Consider the following 20,340-nt stretch of genomic DNA (forward strand, 5'->3'; position numbering starts at 1 on the left):
AATGTTTGGTTGACCGCCTTCAGCAGCATATGTCCCTGGAGGCAGGCTGCAGCAGTCACTTTCGTCAGAAGTCATTAATCCTTGTACACAAATTGCAAATACAGAGACAGATCAGCAATTATTTGAGTGTTTGTAACTTTCTTTTGACATGATAGTTTGCCTTGTATTACATTCATTCTTGGCACAATTCCACTGGACTTGAAAGAATTACTACAGGGATTAATTTGGCCTTTCTATATGTATGGCTGATACATTATATGCCTCTGAAAAAAAAGCATTATTTCTCTTGTTTGCACTTTGAAATGTGCTAGCTGACACTTTTTCCCCTTGCAGTGTAAACAGTGATTTAGGAGTTTAAGCTAAACCTAGTCAAACTTAGCAATTCATGAGGTGTGGGAGACTTCTTTCTCCTGTAAGTCTTGTAACATCTTGATGCTCATCTAACAGCTGCTAATCTAAGAGTCTTATGATCACATGAGGATCTCAGCTCCCACTTAAACCCACACAACTGGGGGGCGAGGGAATGGTCCTAGTTCTTTTGACTGCAGAAAAATACTTAAAAATATTCCATCTAAAAGTTCTACATCAACATCAGACAAGCCCCAGATGAACTGCATTTTATAACCATCTTGTTCAGACCTGGAATTGACAGGGATGTCCACATTGAGAGCAGGGCAAGAGTCAACCCATGCTGAGTGCCAGTCATGAAAGGCTGCAATCCCTGCTCACACCTTGCCATGATGAGAGCACAGGACCAGAACTAGACCTTTGGCCAAGACACAGGCTAAGCTGATCACTAGGCACTGATCTGGGATCTTGAATGCCAACTACAAAAAAGAAAAGAACAGGTAGGAGCTCAGAGCAGAGACATCAGAGTCAGCCTGGCAAAGTACTGCCCTCAGCAGAGACCAGGACACTATCCACCACGGCATGCATTCAACCACCAATACTGGTCAATAACCACAGCAGAGGGACCGTGTGCTTGTGGTCAACCTGGTTCTCTTCTGAATTCTGCAAATGCCTGTACACGTAAAACATCACACAGAAGCCTGGTGAGTTCAGTGATGGAAATGCATGATGGCATTGTGATGGTACCCACAGAATATGATTTGTCACATCCGACAGAAGCAACAACCCTCATCACTTCATTTACAGGATTTTTTATACTCTGTTCTGCACATTTTGTAAATATGAATTTGACATCTTTAGTGTATCTTTACGGAGTATTCTTTATAAGTACTTCAGCAATTCTGCTTACAAATTAAGTCCTACCTCTGAGAATCAAAACTTGCCTTTCTACACAATAAGCTTTATACTGCTCTGAGCCATAATCTTCCTTCATAACCTTCTTCAGTAACATCAGACCTTTTCCATTCATGGTTTCAGACATCCAAATGTCACTAATTTATCTAGGCAGCATGTACTGGAACCTAAAGCATCACGTTTCTTACTCAGCTTCCATCTTCACCCATGTGACCTACCTTGCCCTACTAGTTCTTGGTCATAAAAAAACAGATCAGGTATTAGCAAAAGGAAAAGACAAGAGGCTGTTGGGAAGTAGGAATTGCAGAAATTCCTTGCTCTCCACAACTGCAAAAAAAAAAAAAATCTCTTCTGTGAGACTTTGGTCCTCATTTTTTATGCAAGAGAAGGACTAAATAGCACCTACATATATTCTTGAAGGTTTTGCTAATAATGTGGTAAAGAACAATCTGAAAATTCACAGATGAATACCCACTTACTAGGGCTGAAGTTTAACAAAAATAATGCAGTATATTCCACAATGCTTAGATAGAGACCTGAACCCAACAGAAATCAGTGTCTAACCTCACTGAATCTTCATGGGGATGCCACTTTTAAGACATGAAAATACCTTTGTTAAGTCCCCGCTTACATACTCGCCACAATTTAAAGAGAGTGAAAGAGGAAAAAAAAAAAAAAAACAAAACAAAACAAACAATGTTTGAAAGAGAATCTTATCCAAAAGTACAATGTGGCTTGAACTGTCCTAAGCTAAAATATAACATTAAGATTTTTGATTTCATGAAGAATCTCACTCAAACTTTCATGACCTAGGAGATCATCATGCATAGAAACTACCAGCTGTGTCTGATACAAACGTACAGATATGTGACTTAAGCTAAAACTCAGAGTAATATTTCTTGCTGGTTTGATCACACTCTTTAATCATAATGTATCATTTAAGGCCTTAGTCCTGAAAAGACCTCAAATATATGACCAGTTCTAATGGGGCCAGGAGCAAAGTTTCACATATTTTAAAATCAAGCCACACTTTCTAGGGGACAAGATGGAGTTTACATTCCCTGCTTACTTTCAACTGTACCTTTGTTTGTTAGTCAAGCATCCACTGAGTCTACAAACAAAATCTCTAAGGTTCTTGGTATAGCTATTTCCTGCCTTTTTTTTTTTTTTTACATAAGAATTGTACTCAACCTGTTCTGTCTGTTTAGGATAGTAACATTTTTACGTAAGATAAACATCCTCTTGTAGTTCAGTATTTCTCAATTTTTATATATCACACACCACTTCCAGTACATTGCTCTTTATTAAGAGACAATGTAACAAAATCACTATAAGTGAGCAATCACCCTACTCTAATCAGACCTCCCCATTTTATCTGCAAGAATCTGCTGTGCAGAACTCTGCATCTGTAATAAATTCACTTGCCAAGGTTGCTCACTTTTCTGCAACCGACGATTTATTAATGCCAGTACTTCCTTCCCAAAGGAGCAGACTCCATGGAAATCAGAGACTTTACTGAAGTGAATATCAAGTTTTAGTCATATGTCAATCATTTTACCCTAGTTAAAATGCAGCTACCTCTGAATACAGTAATAGCATATTACAACACCACTATACCAGGCTGAGGAGAGGAACTGCATAATGCTTTTTGAGAATAACACAAGAAATTTAAGTATCGAGAACATAACTGACTGAACTGGAATTTGGACAGCACACTGAGATAATGTTTCTGTCTATTCAAGAAGCACTAGGAGGTTTTGAGGGTTGATTTACGCAGTAGGTGTAAAGCCTGATGCAATCCCACTTCATCCTCACAGTGAGACACTAGACACAGACCAACCCTGCTCTGAAAACTATGTAAATGTGAAAATGTGGTGCTGCATCTGTTCTTGTAAGGTTTAACCTTAAACAGTAACAACTGCTGACCTTGTTCGGCTTCTGAGGACTTGGCAGAGATGATTGAAAGGGTTTTGTTTTTTTCAATGTACCTGTTGGAAGTAAATCACTCTCCTAGATAATACACACCTACACGCACAAATACTGCCTAGGTTTGTATTCCCTTGTCCCAGCTTGCAAGTTTGAGACTCAGCAGGTTGCAGGGGCAGGTTGGTAGAAACCAGATCTAGTATATACAGCAGTGACACACTATAAATTAAGGAATGCAGAGTGAGTAGGTTTACCATGCAATTTGGATTGACACCAGGCATCCCATATCTCCCATATTTAGCTGAGCAGAGCCGAGATGCAGTTTGATAAGGGTATTTCTGTGAGGGATGTTACATAGCATGACTACTGCAAAGTAACATGTAAAAGATGCAGCCATGCAGAAATGGGTCCCAAAGAAGAATCTGCTTTGCTGTAACTAAGAAAAGACTCATCCTTTTTATTTCTAATGCTTAGTGGGGTTTTACTTGGCAAAACTGGGTATTTAAGCTTGCCCGTTGTTTTACTTGACAACAAGGTCTGCAGGCTGTTGCCAATTAACAGATTTACTAGCATTCAATCAGGTTTCAGGGTGTCCAGGTTGAAGTATCATCCAGGCAGTTAAAATTGTTGTTTTTAGCGCTAACAGTAGCTGCCACAGAGACTTCATTTAGGCAGTTTTTTACTCCCTCCACTGTTTGGCTCTGCTCTGTCTGAGTAGACACTCATAGGCTGAACCAGCAAGGGAGCAGATGGAGAACTCGCTCCTGCCCTAGCCTCCTTCCAGGATGGCACCACATACCAGTTAGAAGAGCAAATCCAGAACTGTCTGCACTCAAGTCCAGAGGGACCTGGCAAGTCTTCTCAATAAACACATTTCCTCCCCTTCCAGAAGACCTACGTCCAACACTGAGTTATTCTGCACAAAGGATAATCATTCAAGCAGAACTATGTTGTTTTAACATGCTCTATCCAATAATGATATCCTGTTTGTTCCAATTCTTGGTGCTTTGGCAGCAGCAGGAGATGAAAAAGAGGGACACAGGATATCAGAACTTTCACTGAGAACAGAAGGTGGGGAAAAAAATCCATTTTGCCTCTTGGATTAAAGTTTAAGTGTCATGGTTAAGGTTGTGGCTGTCCTTCTTGTACCTGCAGGCTACGCTGATTCACAGGTCTGGGTCCAGGACCCATTTATAGGTCAGGGAAACTGTTTAATAAAGATTTTTCCAGGCACTCTCTCTTCATGTCAGACATCATTCTTTGACAGGGTGAAGGCAACACCCAACCCCTAACTCTAGGCTGCACTGGCCAAGACCACCCTCTGGTTCATTGAAAGACTACATGGCCAGCTTTCACATCTTCCTCACCCCGTGCACACACGCCCTCTCCCATGACACAACTGCACCCAAATCAGACCTATAAAGCTGTCCTAAAGGAGTGCTTTCCCTATGGCAGCAGTACACTTTCTCACAGGGGGTGCTCCTGGCCTTTGCTCAGTTGAGGTCTTTCAGCTCCTCTTCCAAGTGGGGAGCGGGGCAGTTTATCTAAAGACTTATGAGCCAGCGGGACCAGGGCACCCTCCTGCAATGCAGCACCTCCTCGCCGGCTGTCGCTTCACCAAGCCATGCCTGGGGGACCACCCCCCAAAACACCACCCCTCCTCAACTCCCACCCAGCGTCCTACCTGGTATCACCGGCTCCGCTACCTCAGGGGTGGTGGCAGCATGGGGCTGCTGCTGGCTGGAGCTGACCTCAGGCTCAGTGCTCAGCAGGGGTGAGCTAGACACATCACCAGCCAGGGACACCTGCGGGGTGGGTGGGACTGTCTCCTCAGCAACCATCGACTCCTCCTGACCAGGCAGCTGCAGGGCTGAGAGAGGGATGCTGATGGATTTCCCAGACGCAACAGTGGAGCTGGAGCTGGTAGCCGGCACCTGCAGGGCGGCCACCGGGCTGACTTCTGTCCCCTGTGCCAGGGAGGCAAGGAGGCTCTGGGGCAACTTCTGTGAAGCCAGCAGGGACAGGCTGGGGGTGGAGGTGGAGAAGGGCTGCAGGTCAGACTCAGAGCTTGTGGGGGGCAGCAGCATGGCCCTGGCAGGTTCCAGGCAGGGGGTCTGGGACTCCCTCGGCAGGCTGGGCTTGGACATGTGTGTCAGGGACAGGGCTGGCCCCTCGGCACCCGCTGTCAGCTCAACGTTGGCCACAACATAGCAGTCTTCAGGGACCTCCTGTTTGATCCTCTTGAACTCCCTGCTGCTGCCTTCATTGCTGGACTGTTCCTGGGTAGCAGCGGACAGGCAGCTAGCCTGCCGCTTGTGGCGGCCCGTCAGCTGCTCCTTTAAGCACAGCTCTAAGTCACTGTCTTCTTCAGTGGCAGAAGACTCGCCAGCAACTTCAAAGTCATTGCCCTCATCCTCCTCCACAGTCTCTCTCACCTCTGATGGCCCGCTGACGCCTATGTTGCTGGAGCTGCCGGCATGGTTATCATCCAGCTTGCCCTGGCCTGCCTGGCTGGAGTAGTACTCCAGGGAGGTGGATTGCTCTGAGGCCACATCCAGCACTCTGGGTCTACCCCAGCTCAAGCTGTGGCTCTCCTGGAAGCAGATGCGCTCCAGGGAGCGACTATGGCAAGTGGCAGCCAGGGGCCAGTAGTAGGCATGGCCAGCGCTACATCTCCACGTGACTGTCAGGTTGCCCTGGGACCCCTCGGAGAACAGGTGCTTGAGGCTGGGGATGAGGTTGCAAATGGTTCCGTGGCTGTGGGCCCAGCTCACCAGCTTGGAGAGGTCTTCGCAAGACGTGTGAAGGCAGTCCTCCATGGTACAGGATCGACAGTGCCTCGCCACTGGGAGGTCAGCGTAAGATGTGGTTCTGATCTCAGGCTCGGGGCAATCACTTGCAAGCTGCCAAGCTTATACGTGCTGCTCACCTGCAAACAGAGAGCAAAACCCCACTCTTCAGCGCTCCCAAAGCCAGTCCACATTTGCACGGGCAAGTGAAACATTTGTAAGCTTAGCTAAACCCATTTAGCTCATCTCATGCACTCCAAAACACATTTCCCAAAACAGCACCAGCTTTTGAGTGACCTCATTCTGCCTGCAAAAAATCTGCCTTTAAACCCAAGGAAGGAATATCCCTGCAACACACGACTAAAAATAAGATGGCTTTTAAACAAGCCAGTCCAGTATCAGTGACAGTATGATTTGAAGCTTAAATCTCTGACAAAGTGCAAACGTAGCCTGAAAGGTGGTGATTGTGTCTTCATACTTAGGAAATTAAAATTAAATAAAATCTTACAATTCATCATGAACACCAGAGTGGCAGTCAAGCACCAGCTCAAGACATTCCCTCTGCACCTGATGAAACTTTGACATTTTACATTATTTATGCACATTTCTCAAATATCGCCTTTTCAACTGAATTTGAAAGGCATCAAAATGAGGGCCAGAAACGTTAGTTCTCAATATAAGGAAAACCCAAACAAGTTCACCCATTGAATGCACCTGATAACCGAGAATTCACCTCCAATGACTTTCTCATACAGCTAAAAGTAACTGGGAACTTCTGCTCGCTTCTGCAGACCTGTTTGGAGGCTTTCCCTAACATCCTCCCTTCTGTGCTTTATGAACATGAACTGCAAGACTTAGCGCTCCCATTGTTCTCACCTCACTTATATTTTCATATAGGTAGAAAAGCCTTTCACACTTCCCAGCTGAAATGAAGTGTGTGAAATGAAATGACATTTCACACCAATGTTACATGTCATTTTGTCCTCTTCTACAGAAGAATTTAGATGCAAAATGAACTGTGTCCTGGCTGAAAAAAGACAGCTACGTGGTGGCCAACTGCTCCTCGACAATGCTTTCCCTAAAATCAACACAAATTACTACCTGCCTACTCACTTGCTCTTCAAAGTCACCTGCCAGCTAGCTGCAGATAACTCTGTTCTGTGCCAAGGGAGGTGAGGAGGCTCCTGTTTCAATGGTTTGCAGCCTGTGTATCCCTGCCCACCCACTCTTGCTGATGAGGCAAAGGGTGGGTTGTGCAAAGCAGAACTGGAAACAGGATGGACAAGTACTGACAACTCCCTCCATGAGGCTCCCCATGGGTCCTTCCTCCTCACCCAGGCAGTCTACCTCACTGGTGGGGTCAAGAATGGAACCAGCAAGGGAATTTCTAGGTATTTAGAAAACTTCTAGGTATTTTTCCAACATCTTTGAAACTAAGAACGACATGGAGGGAAGTCCTAGATAATGGACGAACAGGAAGAAACACATCATCAGGAAACAGAGTTAAAACAGTGTAAGATCCAAGTTTGGGTTCGCAGTAGCTCAAGCCAGAGTGCATGCACAAAAAACAACTGCTACACTAACTCAAATTCTAACTTCCATTGTTGCTCACATGAAACCCCAGCAGTGGTACAGATCTCACAGCACCACCTGCAATGCAAAGCTTCTTGCGTGACCATGCCTATGTGCAGTATAGTATATGCAGTAGGACCCCACCTTGAAAGTCTTTTAGGCACCCGAGGAGGCTCCTTCTTTCAAACATACATATTTTAAACATCTAAAAGACAATCTTGAACATCTCTCAGTTTACCAGCTCTGTATTCAGCAAATGACATTTTAAAAAAAGAATAAATTTCCTGGTAAATAATTTCTGAAAAGTGTATCAGCAGTAAGTTTTTAAAGTGCTGATTGTTTGAAAAAAAGACTAGCTTTACCTAGCTACCAGGGAGCTTATGTATCATGGCTTGGTTACTTTGTGTTGTTTATTAATATTTGTTCCAAAATTGTATCTTTCTTCATACCATTACTCAGGATGATTGGAATATAAAACCCACACTATATCAGACACTAGTATTTGCCTCAGTTTGCAGTTCACAATCATTCTTTAATGGAGAAAACCTTCCACATGCTTGAAAAAAATCTTTAAAATATATTTTTTCCCTGAGTTTACAATGAAGTGTGTGTACCCTCTCTAATTTTAGAATTACAATAAGAATGAAGCACACAGCTTGAAGGCAAGATGTTTTCCCTGGTCTTTCACTTTCCTAGAAATTGTATTAAGAAAAAGTCTGCGTGTAATTTACTAAAAACCCCTGGGAATATTAATGTTGACTTTCACACAAATTATGAAGACCAAACTCTCCCATCATCTTAGTAGAAAACCAATACCTTCAGTTCCAGCCCAGACAACGTAACTATACTATGCTATTCCTCACAACAAAACACAAGCAGCTTCTGTCAGAGAGCTTTACTGTGCCAGATTCAGTTTGTACTTTTTATTTGTAGGATTTCTCTCACTTCAGGGCTCTTCTAAACTAAGGGAAATCAGAATAGTGCAACTATGGCGATATTGAAAGCATGCACTATTTGGCTACACAGTGGTAGTGAAACCATGCTATTAACCAACTATACAAAACAGAGGGGTTGTTTATGTAGAAAACTTGAGCAAGCACAGCAACTCAGCATTTCTGTGTGAGGATGAAATTCTGCTTTCTATACTACAATGTAAGGGTTTAGGTTTTCCTTTTTTTAAAAAAAAAAAAAAAAACAGAGATGGTTTTGGAAGTTAAATGATTTTCCAATGACTTAAGAAAAACCTTCTGAAACTGTCTTTACAGTGTGCTTTTCAAAGTATCAACAATTATCCTTATCATTGAACTATTAGTATCAGACTGAAGTCATGCTCTGCAGTTGCTTTTTAAATCTTTAAAAAAAACACCTAACAACAACCAAACAAAAACTTGTAGAAAACAGTTGCAAGAAAGGAGAAACTTGGAAAAAAACCCAGAAACATAAAGACAGCGTATTATTCCATGAACAGGCTTGTATCTAACTGTGCATAACAGATCACATGAAGCTGAGTCCCTAATAAAGTTCTTAGACAAGACTTTGACATGATGTAGAAAAAACAGTAATATGAAAGCTGCCCTAGAGATGAGCTGGGAAAAGCAAGGATTTGCATTCAAATTTAATCCAGTCAGAAATACTGGGTAACATCCTGTACTCAACAGATAGTAGACTGAAAAAATTAGAAATGCTCCACCCAAGTATGTGCCGATTTTCCTGTTATCCCAGAAAGCTTTCTAGCTGTGTGCCTCTAACACAATAGAATCGATCAATTCAGATTATCCTAAAATTTAAACCAAGGTTTAAAACAGATTACATTTTAATATTACTCAGATGGGTTCTCTGAAAGTGCCCAAAGAGATCAGAGCCCCATGTTGTTGAGCCCACACAGAGGTGAGGAGTTGGTGGTGGCACCACCAGCCAAGCAGCCTGACTTGCTGTTGCTCTTGATGGAACAAGTGGGGAGCAGGCCACAGTGCGATGCAGAGATCTCAGGGATGGAGCGTACCTAGGCTGGTCTGCATGGCATTTCGAAAGCCTGCAGGTATGAGTTCAGTGGGACCGGAGATATTAAACATATGTATGTGGAAAAGGTCCCTATGACCTTGGCTGGCTCAGTCAACCCAGGCCCCAATTCTTCGAGGCATTTATGTAATCAAAAGGATGGACAAGCACTGAGTGGCATTTTCAGAGGTCTCTGTAGGCATCTATATTTCTATAAAATCTGACCCTGAGCATCTAAAAGCCTGTGAAGGCTTTAGCCAGGCAAGTTCCAAAGCTTTGGCTAAAAGAGCTAAACTTCTGTCCTCAAGCAAGCACAGTTCTTGCATCAGTGCAAGATTTTGCACGTACAACGTGAAGATTTAGGGATGATACATGATTAAGAGAGACGTATTCCTGTTTTACATATAAAGGCACTGGCAGCTGGCACACTAAAGAAGATTTTGGAAGAGGTCTATCATGGAGGACTCTGAGTCAAGAACCCTTACTTCCTTTTGGAAATAGAAAAACAGAAATGCAGCCTTTGGACAGCTGCAGTTTGGAACAACAGGCTACATACACTGATGGATGTTTGGCAGAGCAAATAAAAATAAGACTATATATCATGCAACCAGTAATATGGAAGAGGGTGTCTAAGAAAAAAAATATTACTGCGTACATGGTTACATTGTTGCATTGCACATCTTCATTAAAGTCTGTTGTTGCTATGCTTCCTTAATACTGGATCTATTACACCAAATATGAGGGTATTCCTTCCAAACTTACCCATTTCTGCTCATACTGGTTCATTTCATGATTAGAGTGACAAAATGCATGCTAGTAAACACAGCTGAATAGAAGTAATTACAAGCAGGACAGTAATTTAAGGTACATACTTCAAATGCACACCACTAACCCCTTCAATAAATGCATCCAAATAAACTTCTTAGTCTCTCCAAAGATAACAGAAAAAAACCCCTTAATAAATATAAATCTTTCCATCTGTGGCACTCCAGACTTTCTCTTCTCTTGCCAATTAAAAGACAGAAAATAAACCAAAATATTTCTTAAAACACAGTAGGTTTCAAAGATACCAGAAGATATTTTACTACATTAATGTGACAGTGTTTCCAACTAATTCTTTATTGTGGTTGAATTTATTCTAGCCTTTGAATAGAGTTAGTAAAAAATATTCAGCCTTTGCTCTTTCAAAAACAAAGAAAAAAAAACCTTTAATCCATAAACACCATAAATTTGAGCAGAAGTGTCATACCCTGTAGTCATTCCAGTGATATTGATATCAGTATCAAATTTCTTCTAACTCTCTCCAGATCTGAATAACCTATTATCAATTAATGACAAACACTGGAGAACATGCCAAGAATAACTGAAGATCACATTCTAGGTAACACAGAGCTTTCTAACAAATGCAACTTAATTTTTGTAAATATTTTCTGCAAGGACATGCACGCACTCGATACCCATCCATCCAACTGTGTGATGGAGTGTATTTGCATTTGAAGCCAGTCAGGTCTCTTACACATAACTGTTCATGCAGATTCAGCAGGTACCTGTACACGTCTTGTTTGGAGGAATAAAGCAGAATCCAGAAGGGCTGTTTCTGAATTATACTGATCTCTTATCCTTTTTTGTTTGGCTTATATCTATCTCTTCAGAACACTTGAATTACTTTTTCAAAATGTGAGATTTTTTTTTTTCTCTTCATTGTATATTCAAACTATCCTAAAACCGCCTTCCTGCAGTCTTCTACCCTCAGAGCACAGAAATATTGGTTTCTTACAACAGTTGATCATAATTACCGCTTTTCACATCTTGGGATAAAACAATGGGAGCATTGCACACTAGCAGCCAACTACTAATTCCAGTATATTTTTAATAACACAACTACAGCCTTAGCAAAAAAATCAGGTTACCTAGAAAAGCACTAGTGAAGTAGTTTACAGAACAAAAGATTTTGAGACAACTCTTACACAGAAGTCCAGACAGCACCACCCTACCCTTTCCACATGCAGATGCAGTATCTGATACCAGGCAGAGGGTGGTAGTATCAGGTGTCTGCTGCATAGTTAGATACAATAAATAATACACAACTAATGCAAAAATATCAGTTTCATTCTGTTCCTACTTACTTGAGACTGCATTGCATGCATTACCTTATCTCTAGCTGAATACAACACATCTGCCCAAACCCATCACCGAAGACTGAATTAAATTTCCTTGGCAGTAATATTATTATATATGCAGCATGTTTATCTAGTGCTGTCTTTTCTATTTTCTATCTTAAGTGTCTGGAAAATGTAAAAGCAATTCAATTTGCTGCCTGCTCAAATATTTTCTACCAAACAATCTAATGGGTCAAACCATGTGAAAAATGGTAATGCTGTTTTCTTTTTTTTCTGTCATCTGAAACCAGGAAAAAAAACCCCATACAACAAAAACAAGACATTGTTTCTCAAATAGCATGTCATATCAGCAAAAATTCTACTTTGACATCCTTCTGAATTCCTTACAGTATAATTACAAATACAGCAAAAGCAATACACTTCTATTTTTGAGAAAGTATCTTGCACAGGCAGAGCATGATTAAAACTAGTGCAGCACTTAAAACAAATGCAACCAGTTAGGATCACATTTGTATAGTCATACAGGGAAACTGCTAGACCCTTGATGGCTATGAGAGTCTTTCAAAGTAGTCATTAAATAGAGAGGAAAGGTGAATCAAGAAGATGAAAATGACCTATACAACTTAATTTACTTGACCTTCGGTAAAGCTTCAACAAGATACCTCATGCCTCAGATAGCATGTATTAATTCCCATAATAGCGGTATGCAATGGGAACAGCAGATCTTCCCACAGTGAGAAGGACATTGCAGACAGAGGGCTCTTGCATTGGTCACAGAGGCCTGGGTGCAACTTTCCTGGCATCAGCTGACTGGGAGGAGGCTTTTATATCAGGTAGTGCTGCAGACCTCTGCTTAACCTGGCCCTAGAAGCACATTTCCTGGGGCATCAGCCCTGAACAAAAAGTCCAGGCAACTTTGCAGGAAACTCACTGCACCTCCAAACTGTGCACTATGCAAGATGGAGAACCCACACAAACCCCAGAGGAATGGTAGGCTCATCCACACAAAAACACTGGTCCCTCTGCACAGCCAGGATATCCCCACCTATTGCCCTCCCCAAGGATACCAAAGGCTGCCTTAATTTTACAGGAAGATTTGTATATTAATGTCAAGGCAACCAGGTGTGTCCTTCAAGCCTTCCTACGGACTTGCCAACTCAGTCCCAAAACCCTGATAATGACATTTGTGGGGGCCAGGACAAAACTCCATGCGAGCAAAGACTCCAGCTCCCTCTTCCATACAGAAGTCTCAAGAGCCACATATAGATACTCCTCCATCTCCTCACTGAGAGGCACAAAGTTCCTCCTGATTAATGACCTGAGTAGGAAGTGCATTGGGATGATCATCATCCCAGTTTCTTTTGAAGAGCTACATTCTGCCAAAAAAATGAGAGAAAAAAACCCTGGCATCTCCCTTGCAATATGGCAATGAAGATCACTGCCCAGTGACCATTAGTAGTGGAAAAAAGGTCATTTGATGAAAAGAGTGGATATAATGTATTACAAGTTTACCCCAGCTGTGCCAGTGGGAAGAAGAAAACCTGTCTTCCAATACCTCACAGTATAGGCAAGTAGTGAAATTTACAGGTGGAGGCAGCCAAAGAAAGACACTGAACAGCTGATGACTAGATGTGTTCACTCAGACTTTCCACTTTTTAATTATTCTAGGACAGTGGTACTGCATCAATACTAATGAAGTAAAACACAGAGCAATTTGCTGTGCTCTTACTTTGTTAAAAAGCATATTCCTGATGCCCAGTGTGAATCTCACAGCCTTAGGCAGCGCACTGACATCAGGGTACAGCCATGAGGGGAACTGCTGCAATGAGGAAATCACCACCTTCCACCAAAGGAGCAAGAGCTCCTCCTCCAGAAGAAAAATAAATCACTGAGCCCAAAAGGCAAGCCCTGAGATTTTAAAATGCGCACACACACACACTGGATTCATACCTCTTTGTTTCATAAAAGCTGCTGAAGTGGTTCCAGGTTTTTACTTCCCCCATCTTAATCTTCACAGTATTATACCATGTAAATACTTCTGCACCAGTTAAATGGCCTGTAAACTAAGCTAATCAAACACAGCTGAACAGTTTAATCAGTATGTAGGAGGTCAGCAGAGGTGAAGACAGTTTTAGAGATGCCTGACTGGAAAGAGGTCACTTAGCTTTACAGGGTTAACTATCCAACAGGAAAGTACTGAATGCTAACACACACATGCAAAAAAATTAAATTGCAATGGTTAATAGTGCATATCTTTACTATATGGCTCTGAGCTGCTATTTCTCCTTGACTCCTGGCTAGACCAAAGCAAATTTTAACCATCTTTGAGACTTTTCAAATGCATAGAGCAAACAGTGCATTAAAGCAGATGTAGCATATTGAAGAGAGCTCAATTGAAGTGTGGAATGTTTCTTGCAAATAAAGGGCCAGGTGAATAACCACCCTCCATACAAATTGCCTGATGAGTTATTCCTGTAATGCTCCACTATCTTGTGGAGCTGTTCCAAAACATGACTTATTTGCAGTGCTTGGTATAACGTATTCTTTTGCAGTCCAAAATAAATTGTAAATACAAATTTTTAATTTTTTTTTTCTCTGCTACACAGCTTTTTTATTTTCATACATGGGAATGCATTACTGAGAAGGGCTGCTGTACATTTCCATACTGAAATTAGTCTCATTATTTCAGAATAGATTATCTAACCAGACAAAAGAGCTAGCTGAAAGAAAAACATTCATGGACAGTTTGAGAAAAAATACAGGAAAAAAGCATGGAAGTTAATAAAATTTGCAAGCATTAATTGACTAGTGCTTCTTTTTCTGGGAGGATCATTTACCTGTGTTTTGCTGAATTGCACCATTACATCTAATGTGTTATAGGACTAATCCCTTAGACTATTGATGCTAAAACAAGGGGGGAAAAAAAAAAATCTACATACTGTGGATTTATATATATTGCATATATAATATTCTGGCTTTCTTCACTCACCCCCACAATAAATACCTTCTCTCCCTCAAATCAGGACAGATTTGTAAAACCAAATATCTGCCCCAGCTTTCCCTAGACAAAAAAAAAAATCTTCATCCATCACAAGTATTTTAATCAAATTACACTTCCTGTTCAGCAAACACTCAGTGCTGTGTCTGATTGTTAGGCTGATGCCAGGCACCAGGTCAGACAAAGTGGGTGGAGTCCTACATTGCTTGTTTAATTCATAATGTTCAGTTCAGAAAAATATGCCTATTATGGGATTCTCAGCTATACTCTGCTATAAAATGAAGCTGTGTGCTAAAAACGATTTAACTGAAAGAGGGTTTAGATACAAGTTATTTACATGAGATTTTTTTTTCATGTCTTGACTTGTGGGAACAAATTTTAAACTTGTGAGGAGAATCTACATTGAAATGTAACTTAATTTCCAAATCTTCTAGAGTTCATCAGTCTGCTGGTGGATATTTCATGTTCATTCATTATAAAGACAACGCTTCTTTTTAAATGGTTTAGATCCACAACCGTTATCTGTATTTTCAGAAATCAGAGATGGAAATGTTAAACCTGAATGGTTTAAAACTAAGTCATCAACACTTATCAAGTCTGCTAAAATTGCTAGGATTCACATATCTGGCACAGACTATGCCAAGCACTTTACAGAACAGTTTCAATTGTAGTTTACTGATTGCACAATGTTTGCCTCTTGAGGCTAGAAAATTTAACACTGAGTCTATGAGTAAGCTCAGTTTTTAAGAAGGCACACTTGATTTTACAGTTATAGGTAAGGTTAAAATATGCTTTAACTAAAAAAAAAAAAAAAGAAACCAGACATTATTTTTCCCCCCTAATAGAGCTAAAAAGAGACAGTATGAAATCTAAATTTCAGACAGGAAATACTCACTTTCCTAGTTAAACATCAAAAAAGAGACCCTATAAGAAGCTCTGTTACAATAAAATCTGAGCAGATATTTAACCTCACCATGTAAAGTGGCATGACCTAGGATGACTATGGACTACTGCAGGGGGACAATTCACTTGAATAGAAAATGTTCCACTGAGTAACTTGGCATCTTCCGTGCAAAACTGGCTCAACAGTAAGGATCAAAATCTCACAAAGATTAAAAAAAAGTGTCAGCTTCTATATTTTGAGAAACTTCATTAATTTTTTCCATCCTGCAATATTTTACAACTTCTAAGCTATAACATTTGGAGTGTTACCAGCTAAAATATGCTGTCTCCTTATGGTGTGTTGCAGTGGATTTTGCAAACTATCACAGGGCGATGAGGGTTTTCTCTACAGCTTCAGGAGAACACTTAGCAGAGAACATAAATACATCCTCTCCCCTCCACACTTAGACTGCAGACACACCACAAGTATAGGAATCACAGTCTACAGCTTTAGGTTTAAGGAGAGTAAAACCAGAAAAAAATAAGAAAAGACTGCAACACCAGGCACATACCAAAAGCTCATCTTTCCCTGGAAGCAGCTGACTGTATCCCAGCTCAGGTGTAAACACCATACTAGCATCCCACTCAGAAAAAAAGGAGGTAGTTTCTAACTGTTCAAGAGCTTTCCTGCACTGGGACTACTTCTAGGGAGATACTGGTACCATGACAAGAACAAAGCTGAAGATACACCAATTGGAAAGTTTTCATTTTGCCATCACATTTCCCTCTTCATGCCCCTGGTATCCAGGGCCTCCCCCTCAACCTCACACCAGATCACACCGCTCTACAACTTTCTAGTGCACTGTAGTCACTTACATCTTCAGATAGGTACTCTTTCTTCCCATCCCCTCCACCCCCAGCATCTCCTATTAAAAAAATTGAGTTTCTGGTTATCTTTCTTCAGTCCTGTTGGGAAATACCCATTACACTCTTGTTCTAGAGAAGATTACTCCCTTCCCTTTTATCAAAAAACCCTGCTCTGCAAAAGATAATTTTGGCCAAAAAATTGCTACCTAGCTTGTAATTTCAGCATTTCCCTAGTCCTACCACAGAACAGAACCCTGCATTTTACACCTCATACCCTGTTGTCTCTAGCCCAGACTTCCAACTCGCTGAGATGATTTTGAAATCTGATTCTGTGCTCCCATGTCATTGTGGCTCCTTCTGGCCTCATGTTCTGCACAGGTGCAATATGGGGGGAAGTATGCTATTTCTTCCACTGTATTATTCTAGAAAACAGCAGATAGGAACAGGAGTGGGAGAGATCCCAGCATAATCACAGCTCCTCACCATGTAAGTCAGACACCTTCTCTGTAAGATCTATCATTTATCTCCTATGACTACAGAATATGTATAATAATAATATATAATAATAATAAAACAATATATATTAGTGTAATATCAAATACATAGTAATACAATATCAAAATTATATTGATATGTAAGGCAAATATATTTATGAATAAGCATTCTTTTATGTTTGTATATTATTTATATATGATCTATCTTTACATATTTATAGAAGATAACAGCAGTTATTTTGGGTCACTACTAGGCAAACTTACATGATTTCCCCTAACAGCTTGTAAACCACAGTCACTGACCATGTGGAAATTTATACCCACAAAACAAATGGCTGGGTTCAGAAACTGCTTCTTTTGGGGAGAGTGTGTGCAGGGACCTGGGACAGCATTTGACACTGGCAGACAAAACAACAGAACCCAACAACAGTTTTTAACAACCGCAGACTCCCTTGTTTGCAGACCAGCACACCTCCACACAGGGAAAAAAACTGCTTTAAAATGCTGCTACCTCTAGCATTAAAGACAAGGGTCAGCAATCAGGAACCCAATTACAGCATGGTGTCTGGCTGTTAACCATTTCACAGCTTTTCACTGGAGCCTTCCCTTTAAGATGGATTTCTAACCCATCACTTCTTCCAGTTAGTTTTATTCTGTTTGTTATACCAACCAGCAATCTTTAAGGCAAGATGGGTTAATACACAGTTAAGTACCACAGATCATTTAGAGACTGCTTCTGGCAGGGAAAATAAAGAATTTCCATGTAAACCACTAGATGATCAGTGGGTTTTCTTTTCTCCAGACTTAACCTATGACAGCATAGCCACTGAAATTTGAAATTAAATTCAGTTGCCACTGGTTTGACACAACTTTTGAATAAAACTGCGGTAGTAATGATATCATGGGTACTTTTCTTGTATTTTTTTTTTTAAGATGCAGCTGTTCATAGGCAAAGGAACTAAACAATAAAGCTTTCAAATTATAGCACTGGTGATTCAAGAAAAGAAAACTACTTACCTAGTCCAGTTGCCAAAGCTAAGCAACATGTATGTCTGGATGTTTGCCCACTGCTATTATATTTATGGTCCTGCTTTTAAAAACATTGGAGGGCTTTTTTATTTTTGCCTGATTGTCCACACTGGCCAGAGACACTCACTTTACTGAAGATCAAAGGAAAAAAGGGCAGACTATACAAAAAAGGGTGGGAAAATTAATTAAATAAACAAAGCTGAAGAGAAAAAGGAAGAGGCATCTCTTCCCCTCCTTCTCTCTTCCAGTTACCTTAGGTACCATTTACAAACGACATGTAAAATACTTCAGATATAGTGACTGTTTTTAGAAAATTACTTTGAACTCTTACAGTAGAAATAAAAACTTGTAGAAGGTCACAGCGCTCATGCTATGAATACCATCAATCTAATCCTCTGATTTTGCACTTAAAAGTTTTGTTCCTGTAAGTCTCCACAGGACTAAATCCCTAAGATGACTGGACTCATGTGATGTCTGAGCTAACATCAGTCAGGTGAACAAAAGTTTCTGGATCCTGCCTGTTGCTAAATAATAAATAAGAAAAGGGAATATGAAGGAACCTTCCAGCAAGGGCTGTGATAAAAGTTGACAGACCAGAAAAATGTGGAAAACACTTGTAATTGAGAAGAGCCCCCAGATGATGCAAAATAACTTACTTCCATGGCTGACTGATATGTGTGCAAAGAAGAGGTACACAAAGCTCAAACTGAACTCAAGATCTGGGATGGGTCCTTTTTACCATATCCTTTTCAGAAGAAAACACAATACTGGAAGCTATCTACTTATATCCCATCCACATATGTATGCCTGAGGCTAAACTACAATACATTCTCACGATGCTGAAGGCATCTATTATTTTATTTGTTTCCATTTTGACTGCTTTAGTTTGGACAGTCAAATGGACAAGACCTTTTATTTACTTCAGGGCCCAGAATTACCAAACCAGAAAAACACAGACAATCAGTGGCCAGCCAAGGGTCTCATTACAGAATCTGTGTAGTGTACTTGTTACCATGGAAACAAGAGAGGGCTGGCATGCTGTAATTTCTGTCTTGCAAGAGAATTCACCAACCCTGCCAGTAAATAAAGTTCATAAATCAACAAATCAGAGCCAAGGTCAAGTACGTGAAGATGAAGCAGTTGTGCTCCACAGGTCGTCTTCATTACTAATACTACTAAGGTATAAGTCTTTCAAGTTCCTTTGAGCTTATGCAGCTCCATCATGGAAACATTTGACTCAAACTAACAGTCCTTCTTGAATATTTTTCACAGAAAAGGAACCAGAAAAGCCACTAAAAATTTGCACTGTAAGTCACTAACCTTCATTCCCTCCATTTTACTTTGGAGAAAGGTGTACAGCAATAACCTTTGAAAGCAGAGCCTTATGTTCAGCTAGTTACACTTGAATTACCAGATGCATAACAATCCTCAGGAGGACTAATTGCCATATAAGTTTCTGTGAAGTGCCTTACAAGCAAACAGTAGTTAGTTTTCACACCACCGTGGATGGGTTATCTCTCCCAGGGTGCAGATGTGGAAAAACAGTGGCACCGTGGAAATGAGCGCCAAGGCTGGCATTACAGGTCTGCCCGCACTTAAGACCTTCAGACCTCTTCTGTCTGCATTTTGTAACTAACAGGGAAAAGAAGCAGAGAGGCATAAGGTCCAGAGACTGAAAATACCAGAAGGTGGTATTGCTTGAAACTGAGAGTCTCTGTTGAGCTCCAGTGGGTGGAGACACACAACATCCCAGTCAAACTGGCATCAGGTAAGGTTCAGTTGCCACTTAATGAAAGTACACCTGGTGAACTGATAAAGAAGCAAGCCACTAACACTTTGGGAACTTGGTGACTTTATCACAGCATGAACGAAACAGAATTATACTGTACTTTTGAAATTTTCAGTAACTTCAGTTATAGGAGGCTTCCTGGTATAGTTTAGGGACTACCAGTGCAAAAATGTATCAATACATGAGCAATATCAGTATCTACTTAAAAAAACAAACCAAAACATCAGCTCCCTAACAATGACTAGAAGTAGTACTTGAGCTGTTACAGTTTCTCCACAAGTTTTAGTTACCTCCTGGAAACCTAGCTATTTTAGCTGAAAACAAGGACCACCTGTGTTACACTTAAGATGCATTACCCACAATACCTGAAAGAGTAACTCAGCTGCACATCTCTCTCACATGCAAGATCAGTTATCCCCTGAACACTTTCAGTTAATACTTAGTTCACACAATATCTTGTTGCCAATTCTGATCTCTTTATTACTCCTCTGGGTGCAAGACTTTTAAACTATCAGGTTGGTTTGTTATTTTACCTGTAAACTATTTCGAAGAGCTGATAAACTGGAGCATAAGGTTGAAAAATCACATTTTGCTGAAAGCCACAGGGTAAGAG

At 40.8% G+C, this 20,340-nt stretch overlaps 1 protein-coding gene across 2 annotated transcripts in view; it reads right to left on the reverse strand.

The window, feature by feature from the left end:
* The window catches only part of KIAA1958 (KIAA1958 ortholog), a 59,247-nt gene that overhangs the window by 37,032 nt on the left and 1,875 nt on the right, over window positions 1-20,340 (reverse strand). For both annotated transcript variants that reach the window (XM_042787707.1, XM_042787708.1), the window contains exon 2: window positions 4,874-6,118. In XM_042787707.1, the coding sequence (XP_042643641.1) occupies window positions 4,874-6,008 (1,135 nt within the window). In that variant the 5' untranslated portion in view covers window positions 6,009-6,118. The remainder of the gene's footprint in view (window positions 1-4,873; window positions 6,119-20,340) is intronic.

Source organism: Tyto alba, unplaced genomic scaffold (genome assembly GCF_018691265.1).
Source record: "Tyto alba isolate M040663 unplaced genomic scaffold, T.alba_DEE_v4.0 Super-Scaffold_13, whole genome shotgun sequence".
In the NCBI taxonomy this organism is placed as follows: Eukaryota; Metazoa; Chordata; class Aves; order Strigiformes; family Tytonidae; genus Tyto; species Tyto alba.